General features: G+C 39.4%; 2 protein-coding genes across 2 annotated transcripts in view; one reads left to right on the top strand and one right to left on the bottom strand.

Moving 5' to 3' along the window:
- Positions 1-4,854: 4,854 nt before the first annotated feature.
- LOC121305907 (gastrula zinc finger protein XlCGF7.1-like) lies at positions 4,855-7,313 on the top strand (the record flags this gene model as incomplete). Its single annotated transcript, XM_041237560.1, has 2 exons — positions 4,855-4,909; positions 5,184-7,313. Coding segments are annotated over 2 exons (588 nt in total), but the record flags the coding sequence as incomplete, so codon positions are not given.
- An 8,014-nt stretch (positions 7,314-15,327) lies between these two features.
- Positions 15,328-19,785, bottom strand: part of LOC121305991 (zinc finger protein 252-like) — a 10,768-nt gene continuing 6,310 nt past the window's right edge. Inside the window, exons 2-3 of the mRNA XM_041237721.1 lie at positions 19,378-19,698; positions 15,328-17,164 (exon numbers count right to left, since the gene is read on the bottom strand). Coding sequence (XP_041093655.1) covers positions 16,395-17,164; positions 19,378-19,698 — 1,091 coding nt within the window. The 3' untranslated portion in view covers positions 15,328-16,394. The remainder of the gene's footprint in view (positions 17,165-19,377; positions 19,699-19,785) is intronic.

The raw sequence follows: 19,785 nt of genomic DNA, 5'->3' as shown, positions 1-19,785 counted from the left end.
ACCATTCTATATATTATTTGTTTTAGATTTATTTTCTGCAATATGTTCTAATACATTTGTTTCAGTTTTGTAATACTTACTTTTTGATAGATATAGTCAACTTTCATTTATATAAATTTCAAGGGACCAGCAAAAAATGGATCTCATCAGTAATTCTAATTATCAGGAGTTTAAGTCAAATGAAATCTGAAATCAAATTTCAATTACAGTACAATGAAAAGCATGACACATTTAAAACTATTGTGAATTTTACTGAAAATACCGCTGTATGTGAACTTGTTAAAAGTACACATTGAAAAACAGTTGAGGCAACAGTAAGTTTCATTATATTTCATGTGCAGTAGGGGTGTGCGATAATACCGATATACTGGTATATTGTGATATTCATCAGGCAATACAATTTGAACAATACCAGTATTTTTGGTTAAACTGATTCAAGGGAACGTCTACTGGTTGGCTATTATTGGCTATTATAATCACTTTCACTTCCATGAAGACTCATATTGCGAGCTGTGCGAACACAAAAGAAAACATGGCAGAAGCAAGCACAGATTTTGAGCTGTAAATTCTGCAAAGCAAAGTCACGTGTGTGGAATCACTTCCTAATAAAAGAAAGATCGAAAAAGGATGGCTGCACAGCATCAAACATTGCTGTGTGTTGTTTATGCAAGGCAGATATAAAATATGCTGGCGGTACCATCGCCCTGGCTTAGTCCTACGTCTTATAAAGTATGCCAATTAAAATATAGATTTTTCTAAAACAAATTATATGAATTCACATTTTATGTGTACATTGAACCTGAGATAACATTTCAAGCATATAAAACCCTAACAGGTATTGACAATGTCGAGCCAGGGACCTGAAAAAAGAAACAAGGTCCAGGGGTCACATATTAGAGAAACGGGCATTCAAAACAGAAAATAGGAGGCACTTTTTTACACAGAGAATTGTGTGGGTCTGGAATCAACTCCCCAGTAATGTTGTTGAAGCTGACACCCTGGGATCCTTCAAGAAGCTGCTTGATGAGATTCTGGGATCAACAAGCTACTAACAACCAAACGAGCACGATGGGCCGAATGGCCTCCTCTCGTTTGTAAACTTTCTAATGTTCTTATGTATGTTGTTGTTGTCTCTTTCTCTGGTCTGTCCTGTCCGTTAAAATTCAAACAAACACAGTGACCAACACACTCTGGCAGCACCAGCAAGCAGCTTTTGCAGACAAAGCTCAATGAGCACGCCCAGTAAGCACAAAGCAGAGAGACAAAACTGGCGCCATTTCGAATCCACAACAGGAGATCACATAGTAAAACACACAGCAGAAGGAGCCAACATGGGGAACTCTGCTATCCAGTTTCATACCCTCCCTTTACTGGCATGCTGGGCGAAGGGTGTTTCAGCAGCCAATAATATTGCCATGATTCAATCTAGGAAATTGAAACGTTTGGTTTGTTTATGCTGGGAGAGAAAGACGTGTGCAGGGGCTGCGGATTTGAAAGAATTTTATTGTTTAAAGTGCTGGTCTAGGTTGAAATGTTTACTGATATATTGTCAGTTTATATCTGCAGTGAGTTCCGAAACAAAGGGTAAAGAGTCCCCTTTCTGTTTTATTTACACAATGCAGCGAGAAAATTACGCCTCGCAAAAGTAAAACGAGTTCTTTCTTTGTGCTGATTTCCTATTGATGTTTTCCAAAAACATAAATAAATTAAAAGCAAAGAGGATTCTGCTAAACGAGTCTCAGAGTGAAACCCGGCGAGGATGGACTTCAGCGTGTCCGTTTCGCTCTTGCAAGACGAGCTCGGCTCTGCCATCGAGCACGCAGTGAAAGCGGCTGTAGACACCGTCTTGTGGGAAATCACAAGAGTTGTGGGCAGTAAATTGAACGAGTTTCAGATTGCAATGGCTGGGAAGGAGAAAGAGAATGAAAGGCTGAAGCTGAGATTGGAAATATCAGAGAGCGAGTTGAAAGCGGTGCGGGAATGCATGAGCGCTGCAGATGCGGACAGTAACCAACCTCTCAGAAACATGAACCCCGACTGGAGTGAACAAGACTGCCGCAGGAACGGGAACCAGGGACTATTACAAGGTGAGATTGATCTTGATGGTATTGCATGGTCATCCCAACTCGTTTTAAACACCTCCTTAGTCAATTGTATTGCGGGCTTGGTTAGAATTTCTCTTAAAACACATTTGAAGTGTTTATTGCGAGTGCAGGTTACATCAATCTAGTCAATTCTACAGATTATAAAAAAGAATTAGTCCTGTGTTTGTAAATCCCATCTACTCAAATTACGATTTAAATGGGTACTGTAAGAATTGTAAGAAAATACTAGTCTGTATTGGTCTTATTCAGTCTAATTAATATACTTGATCTTGTATAGAGTAAACTGTGGCTAGTAAATTATGCAAGCCTGTAGTCCCATTGAGACTAACGCAACATATTGCAAAGGGTTAAGGTCATTGTGAGTTTCATGTTTGATTAAACCGTGCCTGAAAATATGTAGTTTAGATAAATGATTGTTTTTTTAAGTCTGGGTGACTGATATAATTTTGTATATGTATTGTGTACCGTCTGAGAGAGCTAACTAAACTGTATAGATTATTTTGCTAATCTGTATCCTGACCCAATCCAAACATTCACAATAATAAAGTTACAAAAACACAGGTTCAAGTTGGTTCTTTTTGTATCAAGTCTGGTATCTTGTAAAGGGCTTTGTGTGATGGTGCTCCACTATGAAAGGTGGTATGTGAGGAGGCTTTGTGGTCCAGTGGTTAAAGACACAGGCTTGTAACCAGGAGGTCCCTGGTTCAAATCCCAGTTTAGCCTCTGACTCGCTGTGGGACCCTGAGCAAGTCACTGAACCTCCTTGTTCTGCGTCTTTGGGGTGAGACGTTGTTGTAAGTGACTCTGCTCACACACCCTAGCCTGGCATCTTGTAAAGTGCGTTGTGATGGTGGTCCACTATGAAAGGTGCTATATAAAAATTATTATTATTAACTTGGGCCTTTTATACCTACCTTCTCTCAGTAAGTTATACACGACTGTCTCAGGGTAGCTGATTGCTTGTACTGTACACGCTTTACCTGTTTGTTTGAGGCATTCTGGGAAATGAAGTCTTTTCACAGACTTTCAAATGGTAGGACTACATTTTTCTTGTAGTTTTTAAGCCATGGGGTACAGTGTTTGGGTTATGCGGGGCCTAATGTACGTCCCCTCTAATGTTTCCATATGCTTTACCACACCGGTTATATTTCTACTGGGTGAGCTTTTGTTACTGTATTTTAAAGGAGACTTTAATTTGAATTTTAGATACATACCCTGAAAATGCATCATTCACTTAGCCGTGGGTATTTTAGAATATATTTTGTAATTAAAAGTTTAAAGGTCAGAAAGTACATGCGTTTAAAAGTCTAGTGTACACATACAGATAATATTTAGGGGTTTACTTTGATGCAACTCCTGTCAAAACAAATAACTGCCCGTCCAGTTGAGGGGTACCTAAAAAGGCTGCCTGCATTTCCACTGTATTTTCTCAGGAAGCCTTGTGTTAGTTTTCATTTTTGTTGTCCACACTATAATTGACACCCTTATAAATACTGATTTAAAAGTTAAACAGCAACACCCGAAAAGCTACTGGCAGCAACAAAAGTGTTTTGTTTGTTTGTGTCGGTGGTCATTAAAAATGAAAACAAAGCAGCAGAGCAGGGTGAGACGCAAAACGTTGTGTTTTAGCGCATGTTTGTCGTTTACGTTGCTTTTTACCTTGGGTTTGCAAGTTTAAAAGCAAATATTGTAGTGTTAGAAAAAAAAAAAAGGCATTATAGTTTGAGTGACCACAGAGTATTTTAATTATTCTATGTGATACCATAGTGCATACCATACACTTTGCAGAAGGGCGTTAGTTTAACATTGTAGTGGGTGTACTTAACATTGTGTAATTATTTGGTTTTTAATGCTAGTGTTTTTATATTACATTGTTGTATTTGGGGGGGGGGGGGACAACATATGAATCCAAATTAACATGTATTTATACTAAAGTAATACAAAAATGACTACAAAAGATTTAGAATTTACAGTATAATTGTAAATCTCGAAAAACTACTCGCTTCTAAATCTTTTGTAGTCATTTTTGTATTACTTTAGTATAAATGCATGTTAATTTGGATTCATATGTTGTTTTTTTCTGACTTTATGTGAACGAAAAGACAAAAGCGCCCATTTTCTCATTGGAAATAGTGATATTTTGAAATATCACTGTCCTGGTCACAAAAGCAAAGTTTGGGGGGAATAATAGCCATTTTCTATACTTCTGAGGCATAAGCAATTAGGAAATAACACTTACTACCCAGGAACAAAAATTGTGTTACGCAGTGTTATTTTTAATTCGGGAATTAAAAACAGAGTAGTGTAACTGGGCACATTATATCGATTTAAAATAAAGAATACATAAAAAAAAAAAAAAAAGAAAACACCTCCACATAAATTGTTCCACTACAATGACCAAATTATAACCCTTGGTAGAATTCCGACAAGGGGCTGGCTTTGTAGAGAAACCTGGCTAGTAAGCTATTATTTTGTTATATTTTCTTTCACAGAGAGCCATGCTGTCCCTGAATCTGAAACACAGGAAGGGCCAAGGATAGAAGCAGTTTACACACAAGAGGAGCCCTTTGACCAGGAGTGGTGTGCGAGTCTAAAGCAGGTTACAGAGCTGGCGTGTGTTAAAGATGAAGAGGTCCCTCGACTGGAATGTGTTCCTGTTAAAGAGGAATTCATAGAACAGGAATGTGGCCCCATCGCAGAGGAAGATCCTACTGAAAATAATGTCTGTACACTTGAGGAGAACAACAATCTGGGATCCAGCCTGTGTGATGATTGTCCACCTGAATATGAACTGGGATTTAGAGGTAATTATACAAAACAAGCAACATTGAGTTAACCTTGCAGAAATGAGTTAGTAAACTGTTATCAGTGTGCTGTAGATTGATATTGTTGCTCATTCCAGCTCAATTGATCCTAATTAATAATCAGAGTGATATTCTCAAGCATTTGTACTTGACACCCATTGTAATGTATTCTCATCAGAGTTCACTCTAGGAGTTGGTCATGGTTATAATCCCTGCAGAAGAGTGAATGTGTAAGAATGCTGTACAGTAATCTTTGTCTCTCTTTTTTCTCTAGCTGCTAAAGGATGTAACACAGGAGTCACTCCATTTCCATGTACTCATTGTGGGAAGAGTTTCAGTCATTTATCACAGCTTAAAATCCACCAGCGCGTTCACACAGGAGAGAACCCTTATCACTGCCCTGAGTGTCGGAAGAGTTTCACGCAGGTACAAAATCTCAAGAGACACCAGTGCAGTCACACAGGAAAGAAACCTTATAACTGTTCTGAGTGTGGGAAGAGTTTCACACAGTTGCAAAATCTTAAAATCCATCAGCGCATTCACACAGGAGAGAAACCTCATCACTGCTCTGAGTGTGGAAGGAGTTTCACACAGTTGCAAAATCTTAAAACACACCAGCGTGTTCACACAGGAGAGAGACCTCATCACTGCACTGAGTGTGGGAAGACTTTCACTCTGTTACAAAATCTTAAAACACACATGCGCATTCACACAGGAGAGAAACCTTATCACTGTGCTCTGTGTGGGCAGCGATTCACATATTTCAGTTCCTTGAAAATCCACCAGCGGACTCACGAAAAACAGTAATCTTATCACTGTAGTGAATATGTGAAGTTTCCTTCACTAGCAAACCTTAAAAGAGACCATAAAATTCACACGCAAGTTCGGTCAGTGAAGGACACAAGATAATTCACAGAATTACAGCCACTCAGGGGCACTAAACACCAGTATTAAAGTTGATTAAAATACAGAGATATTTACTGAAACAAAAGAATAAACTTGCTTGAAATAGTGTTACTATTTCAGATGGTAACTTCAGATCAAAAAACGCACTTGCATGGATGGAATTTATGAACTACTACGTCCTGTTTGGACCATTCATGATTGTGGAAACCATTCTGATTTTGTTACATCACATCAGTAATTTTGACTTGGATAAAAATCAATGCTGTAACTAAAAATACAGTACTATCAAATATGGTTGAAGTAGTGACTCACATAGCAACAGAATGCTGACATTTCACATGACTCAGATATACTAATTAAATATTACTAGACCACATGGAATACTCTGAATTACTTGTGTAATAATAAAATGAAAAATAGCGAAACAAATTGAACTATCATAAAAAGTGTCATAATGAATACAATACCATGTGTTTCTGATACTTATTGTAACTTCTGTTCAATATAATATTACCGAGTTCTTGTAATTCATCCCAACCCTACTAATAAAGGTTTTTACACGCAAACGTTGTCTCCGGAACACGGAACTTAGGCGTGTCTTTGTTAAATGCAAAACGGCTTGGAATTCATCATGTTGTTTGTGAACACCACAAGGCTGTGTGCCATTTTGTTGTTTGGCAACATAAAACCAGTTTGAGCTATGAGGGGGATGCCATTTTGTTTTATTAGTAACTTTCCACACGCTGTGATCACCACAGGGAGGATGCCATCTTGTTTCAGTTGTGAAATTCAAACACAGTGATCATCACGAGGAGGACGCCATCTTGTTATTCTTTAATAGATTCATATGCTGTGCTAAATTCTGTTCTTCGCTAACTTCAGTTCTTCACTGAACCAAAGGTTGGATACTTGCACGTTTTAGTGAGTTTTCCATGGTGCACAGATATGATCAAATGAATTGGTTTACATTGGGTTTGATGATTTTAGCATGGAAGCTGAGTTACTTTAATATGATATTAACCTTCTAAACCCTGTCCTGTAAATTCCTAGAACACCTGCCATCGTCTGTGTTTTTTTCAGTTGCTGCAGTAATCATATATAAACAACATGCTCAAATCGCTCTTCCCTATACACAGAAGGGATTCACTTATGACCTGGAAGTGGAAATGATGTATGTTCACATTTGAACTTTTGAAGCTATCTCTGTTTGAAGTATACCAAAACAAAGATGGATGCGTTGGCAGTTGGTATTGGGTATTGAATATCTGAAAATCTGTTTTATTTGACTGTGGCTGGATTGATTTACCAAAAGTAGCGTGTTAGGTTGGTTGTAAGTAACATTGTTACATGCAAGCTTCATCGTTGTGTATGCAGTTAGTTTATACTGACTTGTTGGAGGCTGGTATGCTTGCATTTGAATCTCATGGACCCATTACTAAATGTGACCATATATTTGATTAGAAAATAAAGGACCCTGTCCTCCGTCCCCCGTCCCCCGTTCACCCAGTTATACTTTTCAGTCTTTAAGAATTTTACAACGTTACAAAAACATTGGTGTTATTTGAAAGAATAATTTGACCTTTTAAAATAAAGTCAGTAAAGTATGACAGATTTTTCATGGTTTTTGAGTTATGCTTATTTGAATAAAACAGGTCTCAATTTTGCCAAAAATCCAACGACTCTACAGAAGGGTTTGAGAATTATTCTGGCGTCTGAAGGGTTTGCCATTGTTTCAAAGATTTTGAATATTAATACATTTTGAGTATATCCTGAAGTTCTGAACTTTAAAAAAGGAACGTAAAGGATATATTGAATAATCAAGTTAATCTTAGTGTTTTAATTTACATGAACTCAAAGTTTACAATATTTGCTTTTGAGATAATATAATGAATATCGTTACCCACATCTCTGTTTAAACTGAATTCACCCTAGATAATCAATATTAAGCCATACTGTCCACCACACTCTAAATAACCAGATTAATAAACAGAACAAGTAGCTGAATTGTACTGAACCATTAAAGGGACATGGTGTGAATTTAACAAGAAGGTTCAAATCTGGTGAGCATGAGTTAGTACTTCATACTGGTGCATGACTGTGGAGGCCTCATGTGATTTTTCTCTTCTGTAACTTCTCACTGAGACAGGACTCCTGGGGTAAAATGGCTTCCGAGTTAGTCTTCAGAAGGTATGAGCTGTTGTATGACGTAGCCTACTGTAATAGTAAAAGGTTACTCCTTTCACATTTGCTTTTGTAATTGGGTGAGATGCTCCAGACAGTAAGAGAACACAACTGGATACAATCAATAATGTATTTACGCTACAATAGCGTGTCTAGAAGCACACCGGTTTTGCGTAGTGGTTATGCCATGAGCAGAAACGTACAGCGATTGTCACATTGTACATTTAAATAAATGTTGATTGCATGCTGTCAAAGTAAATATGATACCGTTTGGGGGGGTACGGTTGTTAGCACTGTGGAAGCCTGTTACAGACGAAGTCTGGCCACGGGGAGAGAGCTTCTGAAGATAGGTTAGGATGGGGGGTTATTTGTTTCATTGGCTTGCTGCCTTAATTCATATAAGTTGCATGCAAATTGAAACAGTTGTGTATATACAGTTATGGGTAATAGGGATTCCCCAGCTGTAAATGTCTGCCAGTCCTGATGGGTTCCATATGCATGCTTCTTTTTGGCTTGTTGATCTACAATAATGATGAGGTTAGGCTACAGCACTTTAATTTTAAAACTGCTACACTCCACTCTACCACACTTGATTTGGTCTGTTTGTTCTGTATTTGTGTTGCTGTTGATTGAGTTGCACAAGAGGCCCCTTTCTGTTTGAAGCAACACTGGATGGGTTCTGTGTACCCTTCCTCGGAGGAGGCAGAATCATTCCCAACACAAAACACAGAGTACAGCATGCAGTTATTTTACAAATAAGTTATGTAGAAATGTTATGATTAAGTGACAAAAGTGTGGCTCCGTATGTGATTAAAGCATTTAATATTTCTTATTTCACATTCGTGTATTTTTTTGGAGTTATTGCTATATTAAATATATTGATTCAAATACAGCTGTGATACGCCTGCATTGAAAATTAAATTTGGAATACAAGCAGTGCTTTCCATCGACAAAACCAGGGAAGCGGAATGCGGACTTGCTGTTTTAGGATCACTATATCAAGTGTTACTGATGGGCTAATCAGACTCGGTAGTGTGAAAGCACACTGGCAGTTACATGCAGACCCGCCTGGTATAGGAAACAGCAAGTGGAGCACTCTAATGGAGGTCAATATGTAAAGGGTAATGTTCCACCAAATGCTGATGTTTAAACTCATGAATAGTGTTCATTAATAATATTTAAACTCTGCCAAGCGTTTGAACACAACAAGTAATGCAATGTAGTCATTCAGCCAAAAAAAGGGTTCATTTCTTCAGTAAGCCTAGAGCGGGAGATTAAATGTTTCAAAGCGCAGATAAGGGGGAAACTTTAAATGCTTTTCTGAGCATGGTTCTTTGTGAAGTACTGAAAACCTGATAGAGCTCTGTGTATAAATTCTGTTGAATAAGATGGCAGGTGAGAATGATTCGAGACTCTGTTTTGCAGTGTCAAACTTTTCAACCCCTGCTTCAAGTTTTGTCAAGGGCTCCAGTCCTCCTAACGTTTCAGTCTCTGCTTTTGTGATGAGCTCTTTGTAATAAGTCTTGAAATAAAAGATAAAAGTATATCACTTGTACTGTGCTTCTAGATATTGCAGAGCTAGATATGGCTCTGCCGAGCCAAAAATGAACTTAATATTTATGCTTGAATGAAAAGTGAAAATGTGACTAAAAATAAATGGTGTTGAGATTTATTTTCATTGTAATAGCTAATTATGCAGTTATTTATCTGATATGACTTGTTCACTGTATTTAGTGATTATTGTATGTATTTTGTTTTCAGTTGTAAGAATAAGATGGTGCTTACTGGTCCAGTGTATAAGCACACTAATTCTGCACTTTCTCATAGAATTGTAAAACTTTGCATACTTGTACAACTTTAGGTGCTGAACATTTTCTATTATAGTGGCAATTGATCAGTACCCCCTGGCGGCCTATACCGCCACCTGGTGGCCGACCCGAGCAGGCAATTTACCAGTTGAAAGGTTTTCCTCCATAGTTCCATTAAAAATTGGTCAATTAAGGCTCAAGATGGCTCTAAATGTTGGCATGAATGTGAGGATTATCACACAGCAATCAGTAATCAGCTCTTCAATTGGCAAGCAAAACCATCACAAAAATGAGCAAGAATCACTGCGTTATATTATCTGTTTCACGCACGTTTTGGCCTCTAGTTTTCTAGGTTACAGTTCTAGGTGCTTGTAAAGAACTCTAAAACTGCTTTGATACCTGTGGAGTAAAATTATATACTTTCTGTGTTGACCGTTTTGCCAACAACTTAATCTTCATCAAACTCGCACAATGCCACAAAGTGGAATAAAACATGCAAAAATAAATTTTATTCAATCAAATGAAGGCTCTAGTAAATTGTCATCTATTATATTAAGAGGTCCTATTTATAGATTGGTTTCCACTTGTAAAGATGAAAACATAAACTAGTTCTGCTTATTAAGCAGCACTGATATCTTCCTTTGTTCAAATCCCATGTCCATCGCGATGCACTGCATTGCAGTTCTTGCAGTCCGGTATGTTTCACAGTCATTCTGCTATTCGTCAGTAGATCACCCTTCGTAAAGAGATGTTTCAGTGCAGCGTTCACCTAAGATGACAAACAGATACCACAATTTACTAGTTATAAAACAACAGATATTATATATACACATATACATAGAGTGTGTGTGCTACAGGACTTTAAGTGAACGTATACAGTAAAGGTATGCTTACTTTGTCTAACCCACTGGTACGATCATACGGCAGCACAATGAATCTCTTCGATACAGCCATGCGGAATGTCGTCGGGGGGGGGGGAGGTACGACAAGTTGTCGGAATGCAGCTGTAGCTTTATCTCAAGGCAGCCCGTGCCGTCTTCTTGCCACCACCAGCAAAGTCAGACACAGCATCACAGCCAGCCATGCATGGAACAGTGGCATTGGCATGGAACAATGGAATTGCTGCTGATCTTCTTGGTCCCAGGGCAAATGCATATGGGTGTGCTGGTAAGTATCAGAATTTATTGAAATGGATGAGTGAATCAGTGTACACGTGCAAAAAGTATGCACTTAGGGCTAATTACTACGTAAATGTGTGTTTCATGAAGTAAAATGTACGATCACCTCTTTACAGTCCAGAAGAACGCACTCTGCAAGGGGGCAAGAAGAAATCAAACCGGAAACAAACTGATGAAATAAAAGAACTCATTCGTCTACATTTATAATCCCGACAAATACACGTGACCCGTTACTCTTTGCTGCTGAAAATCTGTTATTGTTTGTTTGTTTGTTAAACCCCCGATCCTCGCTTCCGATTCCAGATTGCTGGGTTCTAACTTCCACACCGTCTCCAAACCCCACACTACATGTTAAATACCGCAGTTGCTGTACTGTGGATAATCATTACAAATACAAGTTTGTTCGTTTGATGTTCAGTTTCTCGTTTGAAGTGGATTTGTGCTGTGCTGTGAAATCAAAGTGAATTCAGTTTTGTTTACCTCCCTCGCCCCTCTGCGGTCGGGTAAGTTGCAGTTTCCTTCTTTGCTTTCTAGTCTTGCGTTTCACACCTAAACCGCCTCTAACTAAAACGATCCCGTTTGGGAAAAAAAAAAAAAAAAAAGAAAACAAATCGTGCATCGTTAAGAAAGCAACTAATTATACAGCATCATCCAAATACAATGACCCACACACGCGGACAATGTGGGGAAGCTATAAAAAAGGCTAACAAGATGCTCGGATACATTGTGAAAAGTGTTGAATTTAAATCAAGGGAAGTAATGTTAAAACTGTACAATGCACTTGTAAGACCTCATCTTGAATATTGTGTTCAGTTCTGGTCACCTTGCTATAAAAAAGATATTGCTGCTCTAGAAAGAGTGCAAAGAAGAGCGACCAGAATTATTCCGGGCTTAAAAGGCATGTCATATGCAGACAGGCTAAAAGAATTGAATCTGTTCAGTCTTGAACAAAGACGACTACGCGGCGACCTAATTCAAGCATTCAAAATTCTAAAAGGTATTGACAGTGTCGACGCAAGGGACTTTTTCGACCTGAAAAAAGAAACAAGGACCAGGGGTCACAAATGGAGTTTAGAAAAAGGGGCATTCAGAACAGAAAATAGGAGACACTTTTTTACACAGAGAATCGTGAGGGTCTGGAATCAACTCCCCAGTAATGTTGTTGAAGCTGACACCCTGGGATCCTTCAAGAAGCTGCTTGATGAGATTCTGGGATCAACAAGCTACTAACAACCAAACGAGCAAGATGGGCCGAATGGCCTCCTTTTGTTTGTAAACTTTCTTATGTTCTTAATGTTAATCTTTTTTTTTTTTTAATTTCCCCCCCCTTCGAGCTGTGACCTGGCAAAGGTCAAACTAAAGTGAAAAATCACCCTGGGCTCAAAGTAGACGCTACCATCACGTGGACCACCTCATTCGACTCGTAATGAACAGGGCTTTCAAGAAGAAAACGCCAGGAGCACCGTGTTGCCAGACGATGGGCAAGTGATGAGTTTTATTCGCACCTTTGCCCTGTAGGGGATGCAGGTCCTAAAATGTTTGTATTGCTGTAAGGGACCAGGGTTGGGCTGGAGTTCGAATAAAACTCGTCATTCAAAAGACAGGGGGGTCTGGCAACTTACCAGGTGCACCTGGTATTTCATCATCACTTTGTAAACCCTCTTTTACGCAGACGGTAGATTTAAATTCAGCTTTTTTATTTCTTTCCTGGCTTAAACCACTGTCTAAACAGACAGACTGCCCATTTACATACTTACAGGAAACAGATTGCTGGCAGTGATGTTTAAGTCTGCATCTGTTATTAGTTTGGTAAAACTAACAATGACTTTACTCTCTGTTACCGGTTCACGTTCCTTTGTTTTTTGCATTTTCATTTTTCTAATGCCGTATTCATGTTCTGCATCTAAAACACAGTCGTCGCTGCTCTCTTCACTTACAACAGACACTTATCTGTGTAAGTTTGAAACGCAAACTAATGACAACATTCCCACAAGCGTAACAAAAGAGCAACAAACTAATCAGATTACCAAATTAACAAATGCTGCCACATTATTTGCCTTCTGGGTCAATGAATTAGTGTACCGAAGCGCCGTCTCTTTTCTACATGACCGACTTCCTTTTAACCCTGGGAACGAAGTGTCAGGCCAAGGAGTCCAGAGTACTCTGTTCCCGTTACTTAGTGCCCTCACAAATCGGGAGGGAGATTTACCACCAAGAATCATTGTCTTTCTGTCACAGGTGTGCATTTTGAGTGTTTGAGAGAATATAAAGCCAATCACATGGCAGAACACTGTCCTGTTTGGCTGTTTTGGGAATAGGCTAGGTTTAAATTCCCTGAACACCGGCCCTGCTATCGGGGGATATCGACTCTCTGCATCTCATTTCAGGCTGTGTGCCTCCCGGTCCGGGCTTCAGTTCACAATCAATTCCTATAGCAGAGGATTATCCAAACCCATTCATTGTTGTTATAATGCAGGGTACATCAATTGCCCAAAAGCCCCAGTTAAGCATCGCTCTAGGCTGGCTCTGGCCCAGTATGTGGGCGCATAGGAAGTGTTTAAATCAACCTGTTGTTTATTGGTGTCACTTTTGTGTTTCTACTTCAAGGTGGTCGTTCTGTGCTAATTAGGATTTCATTATGCCATTCAAAATAGAGCGAAGCATTGAAAACTTGCATCTCTGACATTTAAAGAAACAGGTGCTACTGTATACATTTGCACATCAGTCAACAACTCTTTATATGCAAGTCTATACAATAACTACCGTTTATTTTGTTACCCATTGAAAAGACTATTGCACAAAAGCAAAACTTGTTCGTTTTAATAGCTAAAAACAAACATCTGCGATTTTCAATTGTGTACGTTCTCCCCACACAGCTCAAGTTTACTTACTGTATACGAACAACGCATCACAGTACTATTGATGATGCAATTAAAAAAAGAAAGCCTTTCACAATTCAATATTTCCTTGGAGGTGGCAAATAGTCCTTTGTTTAAAAGGTAAAGTGCTTTTGGACCGGAAGCTGTGCATGCTGTAACGACCCTGGGTCTGCTCCGACCGCGTTCACAAAAGGTTCTGGTCCAGGAGCAACAGCAAGAGGTTCCGGGACAGCAGAGACGGGAGAATTGCCACCAATCAGGGGCTCCGCTTGCCGCGCGATTGTTGGCAGAATCAAGGGAGAAGATGCTGCCGCTTCAGGGAGTCGAGAGCGGGAAGCCGTGTCTGCTTGGGATTGGTGGGCGGCCGGAAAGAAAAGAGCACAGAAGCAACACCCAAAGAGCCGAAGAGAAGCAGAACTACAGCAAAGGGAGGAGAACCAGAGACTGTGCTTCGTGGCTGTAGCACTCAGCCGAAGTAGCACTGCGCTGCTCAGCTGTGTCTGTACCACTGGCAAAGCATCACTCTTACCCTGTCCAGTGAAGCGTCCCGGCTTTAATAAATTTGTGAACCGCATTGCAGTCTGTGGAGTCTTACTTTAACTGTTGATTACAATATATTCAAATCTAGGGTTACCAGATTTCTAGAATACAATAGCGTGTACATGGCAAATTCGAGCCGTCTCGGGGGCCGCTGCGATCACAGTAGAACAAGAAACAGACCAAAGCTGTTGCAGACATTTATGCAAAGAGAATTGTCCAGTATTTTATATCTTTTTTTTTAAGTAATGTTCCAGAACATTTTTTTGTGTTCCTTTTCACAGATAAAAAAAAAAAAATGGAGAGAAAATTGGAGAACAAAAGTCTGTATTCATAACGACAATACACCCAAGCAGATTGGTAAAGTGAAAATGTATTAACATATAAATCTAATTTCTTATTAGATAATAGTATGCCTTTGTAGCGCTGCAAAAGTCTTGTACGTCTGGCTTTAATAAAAAAAAAAAAAATTTAGCAGGTCAGTAAGTTCCTGGTTTTACTAAAAGGTTTTTAACCTCTTCAACTCCAGATGCAAATATGAATGTACACTCCAGGTTGAAATTATTGTAATTCATATTCTTACCTCTGCAATTGGTATAAAATAATATTTAGAAAAAAGAAATACTTCTATTAACTATTAGATAGTCACATTTAATAAAACAAAAGTTTTATCTTTTTTACATTTCATTTTTGGATGAACAGAAACATATATATAACACACACACATATATATATATATATATATATATATATATATATATATATATATATATATATATATATATATATACATATATATATATATATATATATATATATATATATATATATATATATATAGAGAGAGAGAGAGAGAGAGAGAGAGAGAGAGAGAGAGAGAGAGAGAGAGAGAGAGAGAGAGAGAGAGAGAGAGAGAGAGTGTACGGTTACTCTGCAGGAACATAAACATATAGACTGATCGACAGCAATCAAAAAACAGTCAGGACAACAAAAGAATAATAATAATAATGAACACCTATATATTGTTCAACACAATAAGGGCATATCTGGGCAAGAACAAGACAAGTTCTACACAAAAGGAAAAAAAATACTATGACAGTCACAACCCAGAATAGGTCCGCAGTCCAGATTTTTTTTAATGTCCGGGCTTCACAACTGTGAGGTGTAACCCATGGTATAGCCAAATCCGTTGCACCCCAATATTAGCTTTTATCCACCTTGCAAGAGTTAGAATGCACGGATAAAAATAAAGACAGCTGGTTAGAGCTCACCCACTTCTGTCCAGACTGCCCAAGGCAGACTCAAGTGCGATGGAAATAAAGCTGCTGAATATTTTTGTAATCCACAGGGAAGTGAATGAAATCCAATCCAGCATAAAACATGAAAACACACCCAAAAATAAAAAAAAACATCCAATGCAAACAACTAGTCCAGAGTAAGAGCAAAGAAACCCGTATGCTAACACTGGTGGCACGATCCAGCTTTATATTCCTTTATTTCTATTTTTTTTTTTTTTTTTAAGCAAAAACGAACTTACAATAAGAGTTTTATTTTTCTTTAAAGATAGGCCTAACAGATCCCTCTCTGAACCTCATCTGTTTCTACCTCCTTTTTTTGCTATGCAAGTCAACCACTAGGGGGAGCAAATACTTGTATTGAATATTACTTGGCCAAGCAGAAACAAAGAACATAAGATATTATCTTTTTGTGTTTATGGAATAAAACTGTAAATTTAAGGATGCTGGAAATGGTGGTTTGTGAATAGTTACATACCAAACTAAATTACTCAATAAAGCAAATTATTTATCATGGCATCCTGGCATTGAAACAAAGGGTAGAGTTAGGGTTAGGCATGTCTCTCTCTTACCAGCAGTAAATGCTCTGGTTTATAAGGTGTCCCAACAGATTATACCTTTCCCAACCCTCAGCATTCAGGGTTTCACTGCTGTGTGAACTCGCTTTAAGGTTGTCTGTTCGAGTTAAACTCCTCTCAAGTTCATTGAAGTGGTGCTGTTTTCACTCCTGTGTGAACTCGCTGGTGTCTTTTAAGACTTCCTAATTCAGAAAAGCACCTCCCACATTCATTACAGCGATATGGTTTCTCTCCTGTGTGAATTCGCTGGTGTCTTTTAAGACTTCCTAATTCAGTAAAGCACCTCCCACATTCACTACAGCGATATGGTTTCTCACCTGTGTGAACTCGCTGGTGATTTTTAAGACTTCCTAATTCAGTAAAGCGCTTCCCACACTCATTACAGTGATATGGTTTCTCTCCTGTGTGAATTCGCTGGTGGTTTTTAAGATGTCCTGATTGGGAGAACCTCTTTTTGCATACGTTACAGTGGTGTGTTTTCTCTCTTGTGTAAATCCGCTGATGTCTTTTAAGGTTTGATAAACAACTGAAACTCTTCCCACAATCTGCACAGGGAAATTGAATCCCTCCTGTGTGATTTCCTTTGTGAGTTTTAGGAGATCCTAATTGAATGGAACTTGTCCCACTTACAGTAGAAGGCGGCAAAGTCTTCAAGTTGCCCTGGGGTTCAGAATCGTTCACACACAGAGAATGTGCCATCTCTGCACTGTGCAGAGTAAGTGGTTGTCTGTCTTGTAAAGAAGGAATTTTAACTATGCGAGTTCTCCACTTTTTTATAGCATTTTCTTGGGGTGTCACGTCTCTGTGTTTCTTGCACTGCGGTTTGCCGCTGGAAGGGTTTTTGCAGTGGGGTGATGCAGTGGAGTCGTGTTCTCCTTCATCTACTGTAGAAGCTAAAGAAAGAGAGAAAGAGGTTATTGTAAAGCGTTTTTACACATTGGCTCTTCTGCTGGACTCAGAACCATTATCTACTCTTAGGAGTGAACTGCATACTTACAGAATTAAACACAAAAATGTTTTACTTGACGGTAAGAGCTGACAATTCCGAAATAAGACGGGAAATTGTCATGTAAGGCCGCCATTGCGCTTTCCAGCACCCCTTACTTAACTGGTACAGTAGGTGGGTTCACCTCAGACAACATGTGCAGTCACTGCTGGGTCAGGTCAGGTCTAAAACCAGAACAACCTTGGTTGTTTTCATGTTGCCATAGAATTGTATGTAAATTGGAAAAGTTAGTTAGGCTAGTTGGAATACTGGGGGCTCCCGAGTGGCGCGAATCCAGTAAAAGCGCTCTGCGTGGAGGGCAGGATGCGCCCTATAGCTTGGACAGCGCCGGTTTGAGTCCAGGCTATTCCACAGCCAACCGTGGACGGGAGCTCCCAGGGGGCGACGCACAACTGGTCGAGCATCAGGGGGGGAGCCTAAGGTCGGCCACCTCGGCTCACCGCGCACCAGCGACCCCTGTGGTCTGGCCGGGCGCCTGTGAGTTTGCCTGTAAGCTGCCCTGGAGCTGCGATGTCCTCCGACGCTGTAGCTCTTGGGCGGCTGCATGAAAAAGCGATCAGCTAACAGCACACACTTCGGAGGACAGCGTGTGTTCGTCTTCGCCCCCTCCCGAGTCAGGGCAAGGGTGGTAGCGGTGAGCTGAGCCTAAAAAAAATAATAATAATTGGGACATATCAAACTGGGAGAAAATATTATACAATATGTATTGTAGCGATCCCCCAGGATCGCTACAATACTTATACCTTGTTTAAAAATGTACATGGATTCGTATGGGGTCATTAGGAGGAGAACAGTACATTTCCATACAATCAATCCAACCATTTCATCATGATAGTAGTGTAATAATCATGAACAGGATCGCCCACATACTTGTAGCTCTTAACGAGGGATTTCAACATGTAAACGAAGCGCTGGGGTAAGCCACACACACAAAAAATAAAGAAACTGAAAAACACTTCCTGTTTTTCACAGCTGACACAGAAGGATGGTTGTGAACACAAATCTGCAAATCTAAAGTTATTTCTGAGTTATTACGTGATTTTTGTGTTTGGAAATAAACCCTCAAACATTCGGTAATATTAATTATCATGCACATTACATCGTTTGCAATACGTTATTGTACACAATATATAAATTGATCCACAAGACATAAGTGACCTAAGGAACTGAAATCAAAATACCCACAGAGAATGATTAAACTGAGAAATACCCACTAACTTACTGCTAGTGGTGGAGTCTGACTGCGCTGGAGTAACGTATGAGCTAACAAAAAATAAACCAAGCATGCGAAGAAATGAAAATAACTCGCTATATCCATTTTTTCGGTTCCAAAAAAAAAAAAAAAAAAAAAAAAAGGCGACTAATCTGTCAAAACTATTTCTTCGGTTTTCTGTAACTGAAAATATACAGCACGGGTTTTCATGAAACGTGCACACAAAAAAAAATTCTGTGAGCCGGAGCATGCCGCCCTGATCTGCTTTGAAATGGCTGAGAAATCGCCCGCTATCGCACCGTTCTAATACAGTCAAATTCACTACAGAGCATTCCTGCTAATGTTAGCCTTTCATTGCCACCATGGTGCAATTTGCCAGCCAGAATATAACGAGTATCAATGAGGACAGGCTTGAGATTATCACTTTGATTACTAACTGTTAATATCACTCACATTTACCAGTCACTGATTTCCACCCCTCTTAATATCACTGTGAGGAATACAAGTATAAAATCAGGTTTATATGCAAGTACTGTGTTGAAATGCTTTTTCTGGTGACACTTAGCAACTAGACTGGGTTTGGCATCAGCCACTGATGAGACATGTGATCCCAGCACCACTATAAAGCTGTGGGAGCAGCACAACCGCAAACAGTCTACCAGAAACGGGGAAAGATCTAACAGCATTGGAAATAGGCATGATAGAGGGTGCACATCTAGCAGATGCCACAGCAGGAAGGACAGTTATGTTGCAAGCTTTTGACAGTGTTTTTTCTTTTTAATTGAGGTGGAATGACAAAAAATATGAACTTCAGCACACTTCTAGTTTAGTAACCAGTTTCTGCAAGATTAACAGACAGCTCAATGTTTCTTGTTTTGTATAATTACCTCTAAACCCCAGTTCACATTCAGGTGGACAATCATCACGCAGGCTGGATCCCAGCTTGTTGTTCTCCTCAAGTGCACAGGCATTATTTTCAGTAGGATCTTCCTCTGCGATGGGGACACATTCCTGTTCTATGAATTCCTCTTTAATAGGAACACATTCCAGTCGAGGGACCTCTTCATCTTTAACACACGCCAGCTCTGTACCCTGCTTTAGACTTGCACACCACTCCTGGTGAAAGGACTCCTCTAGCGTGTAAACTGCTTCTATCCTTGGCCCCTCCTGTGTTTCAGATTTAGGTACAGCACGGCTCTCTGTGGGATCTGTGTGAAAGAAAATTGTGCAAAATTGTAACTCTTACTAGCCAGGTTCCTCTACAAAGCCAGCCCCTTGTCAGAATCCTACTGAGA

The sequence above is a fragment of the Polyodon spathula genome, chromosome 45 (assembly GCF_017654505.1).
Source record: "Polyodon spathula isolate WHYD16114869_AA chromosome 45, ASM1765450v1, whole genome shotgun sequence".
Taxonomy (NCBI): Eukaryota; Metazoa; Chordata; class Actinopteri; order Acipenseriformes; family Polyodontidae; genus Polyodon; species Polyodon spathula.
Note: the sequence above shows the minus strand (reverse complement) of the source record. Positions and strands in the feature narration are given on the sequence as shown.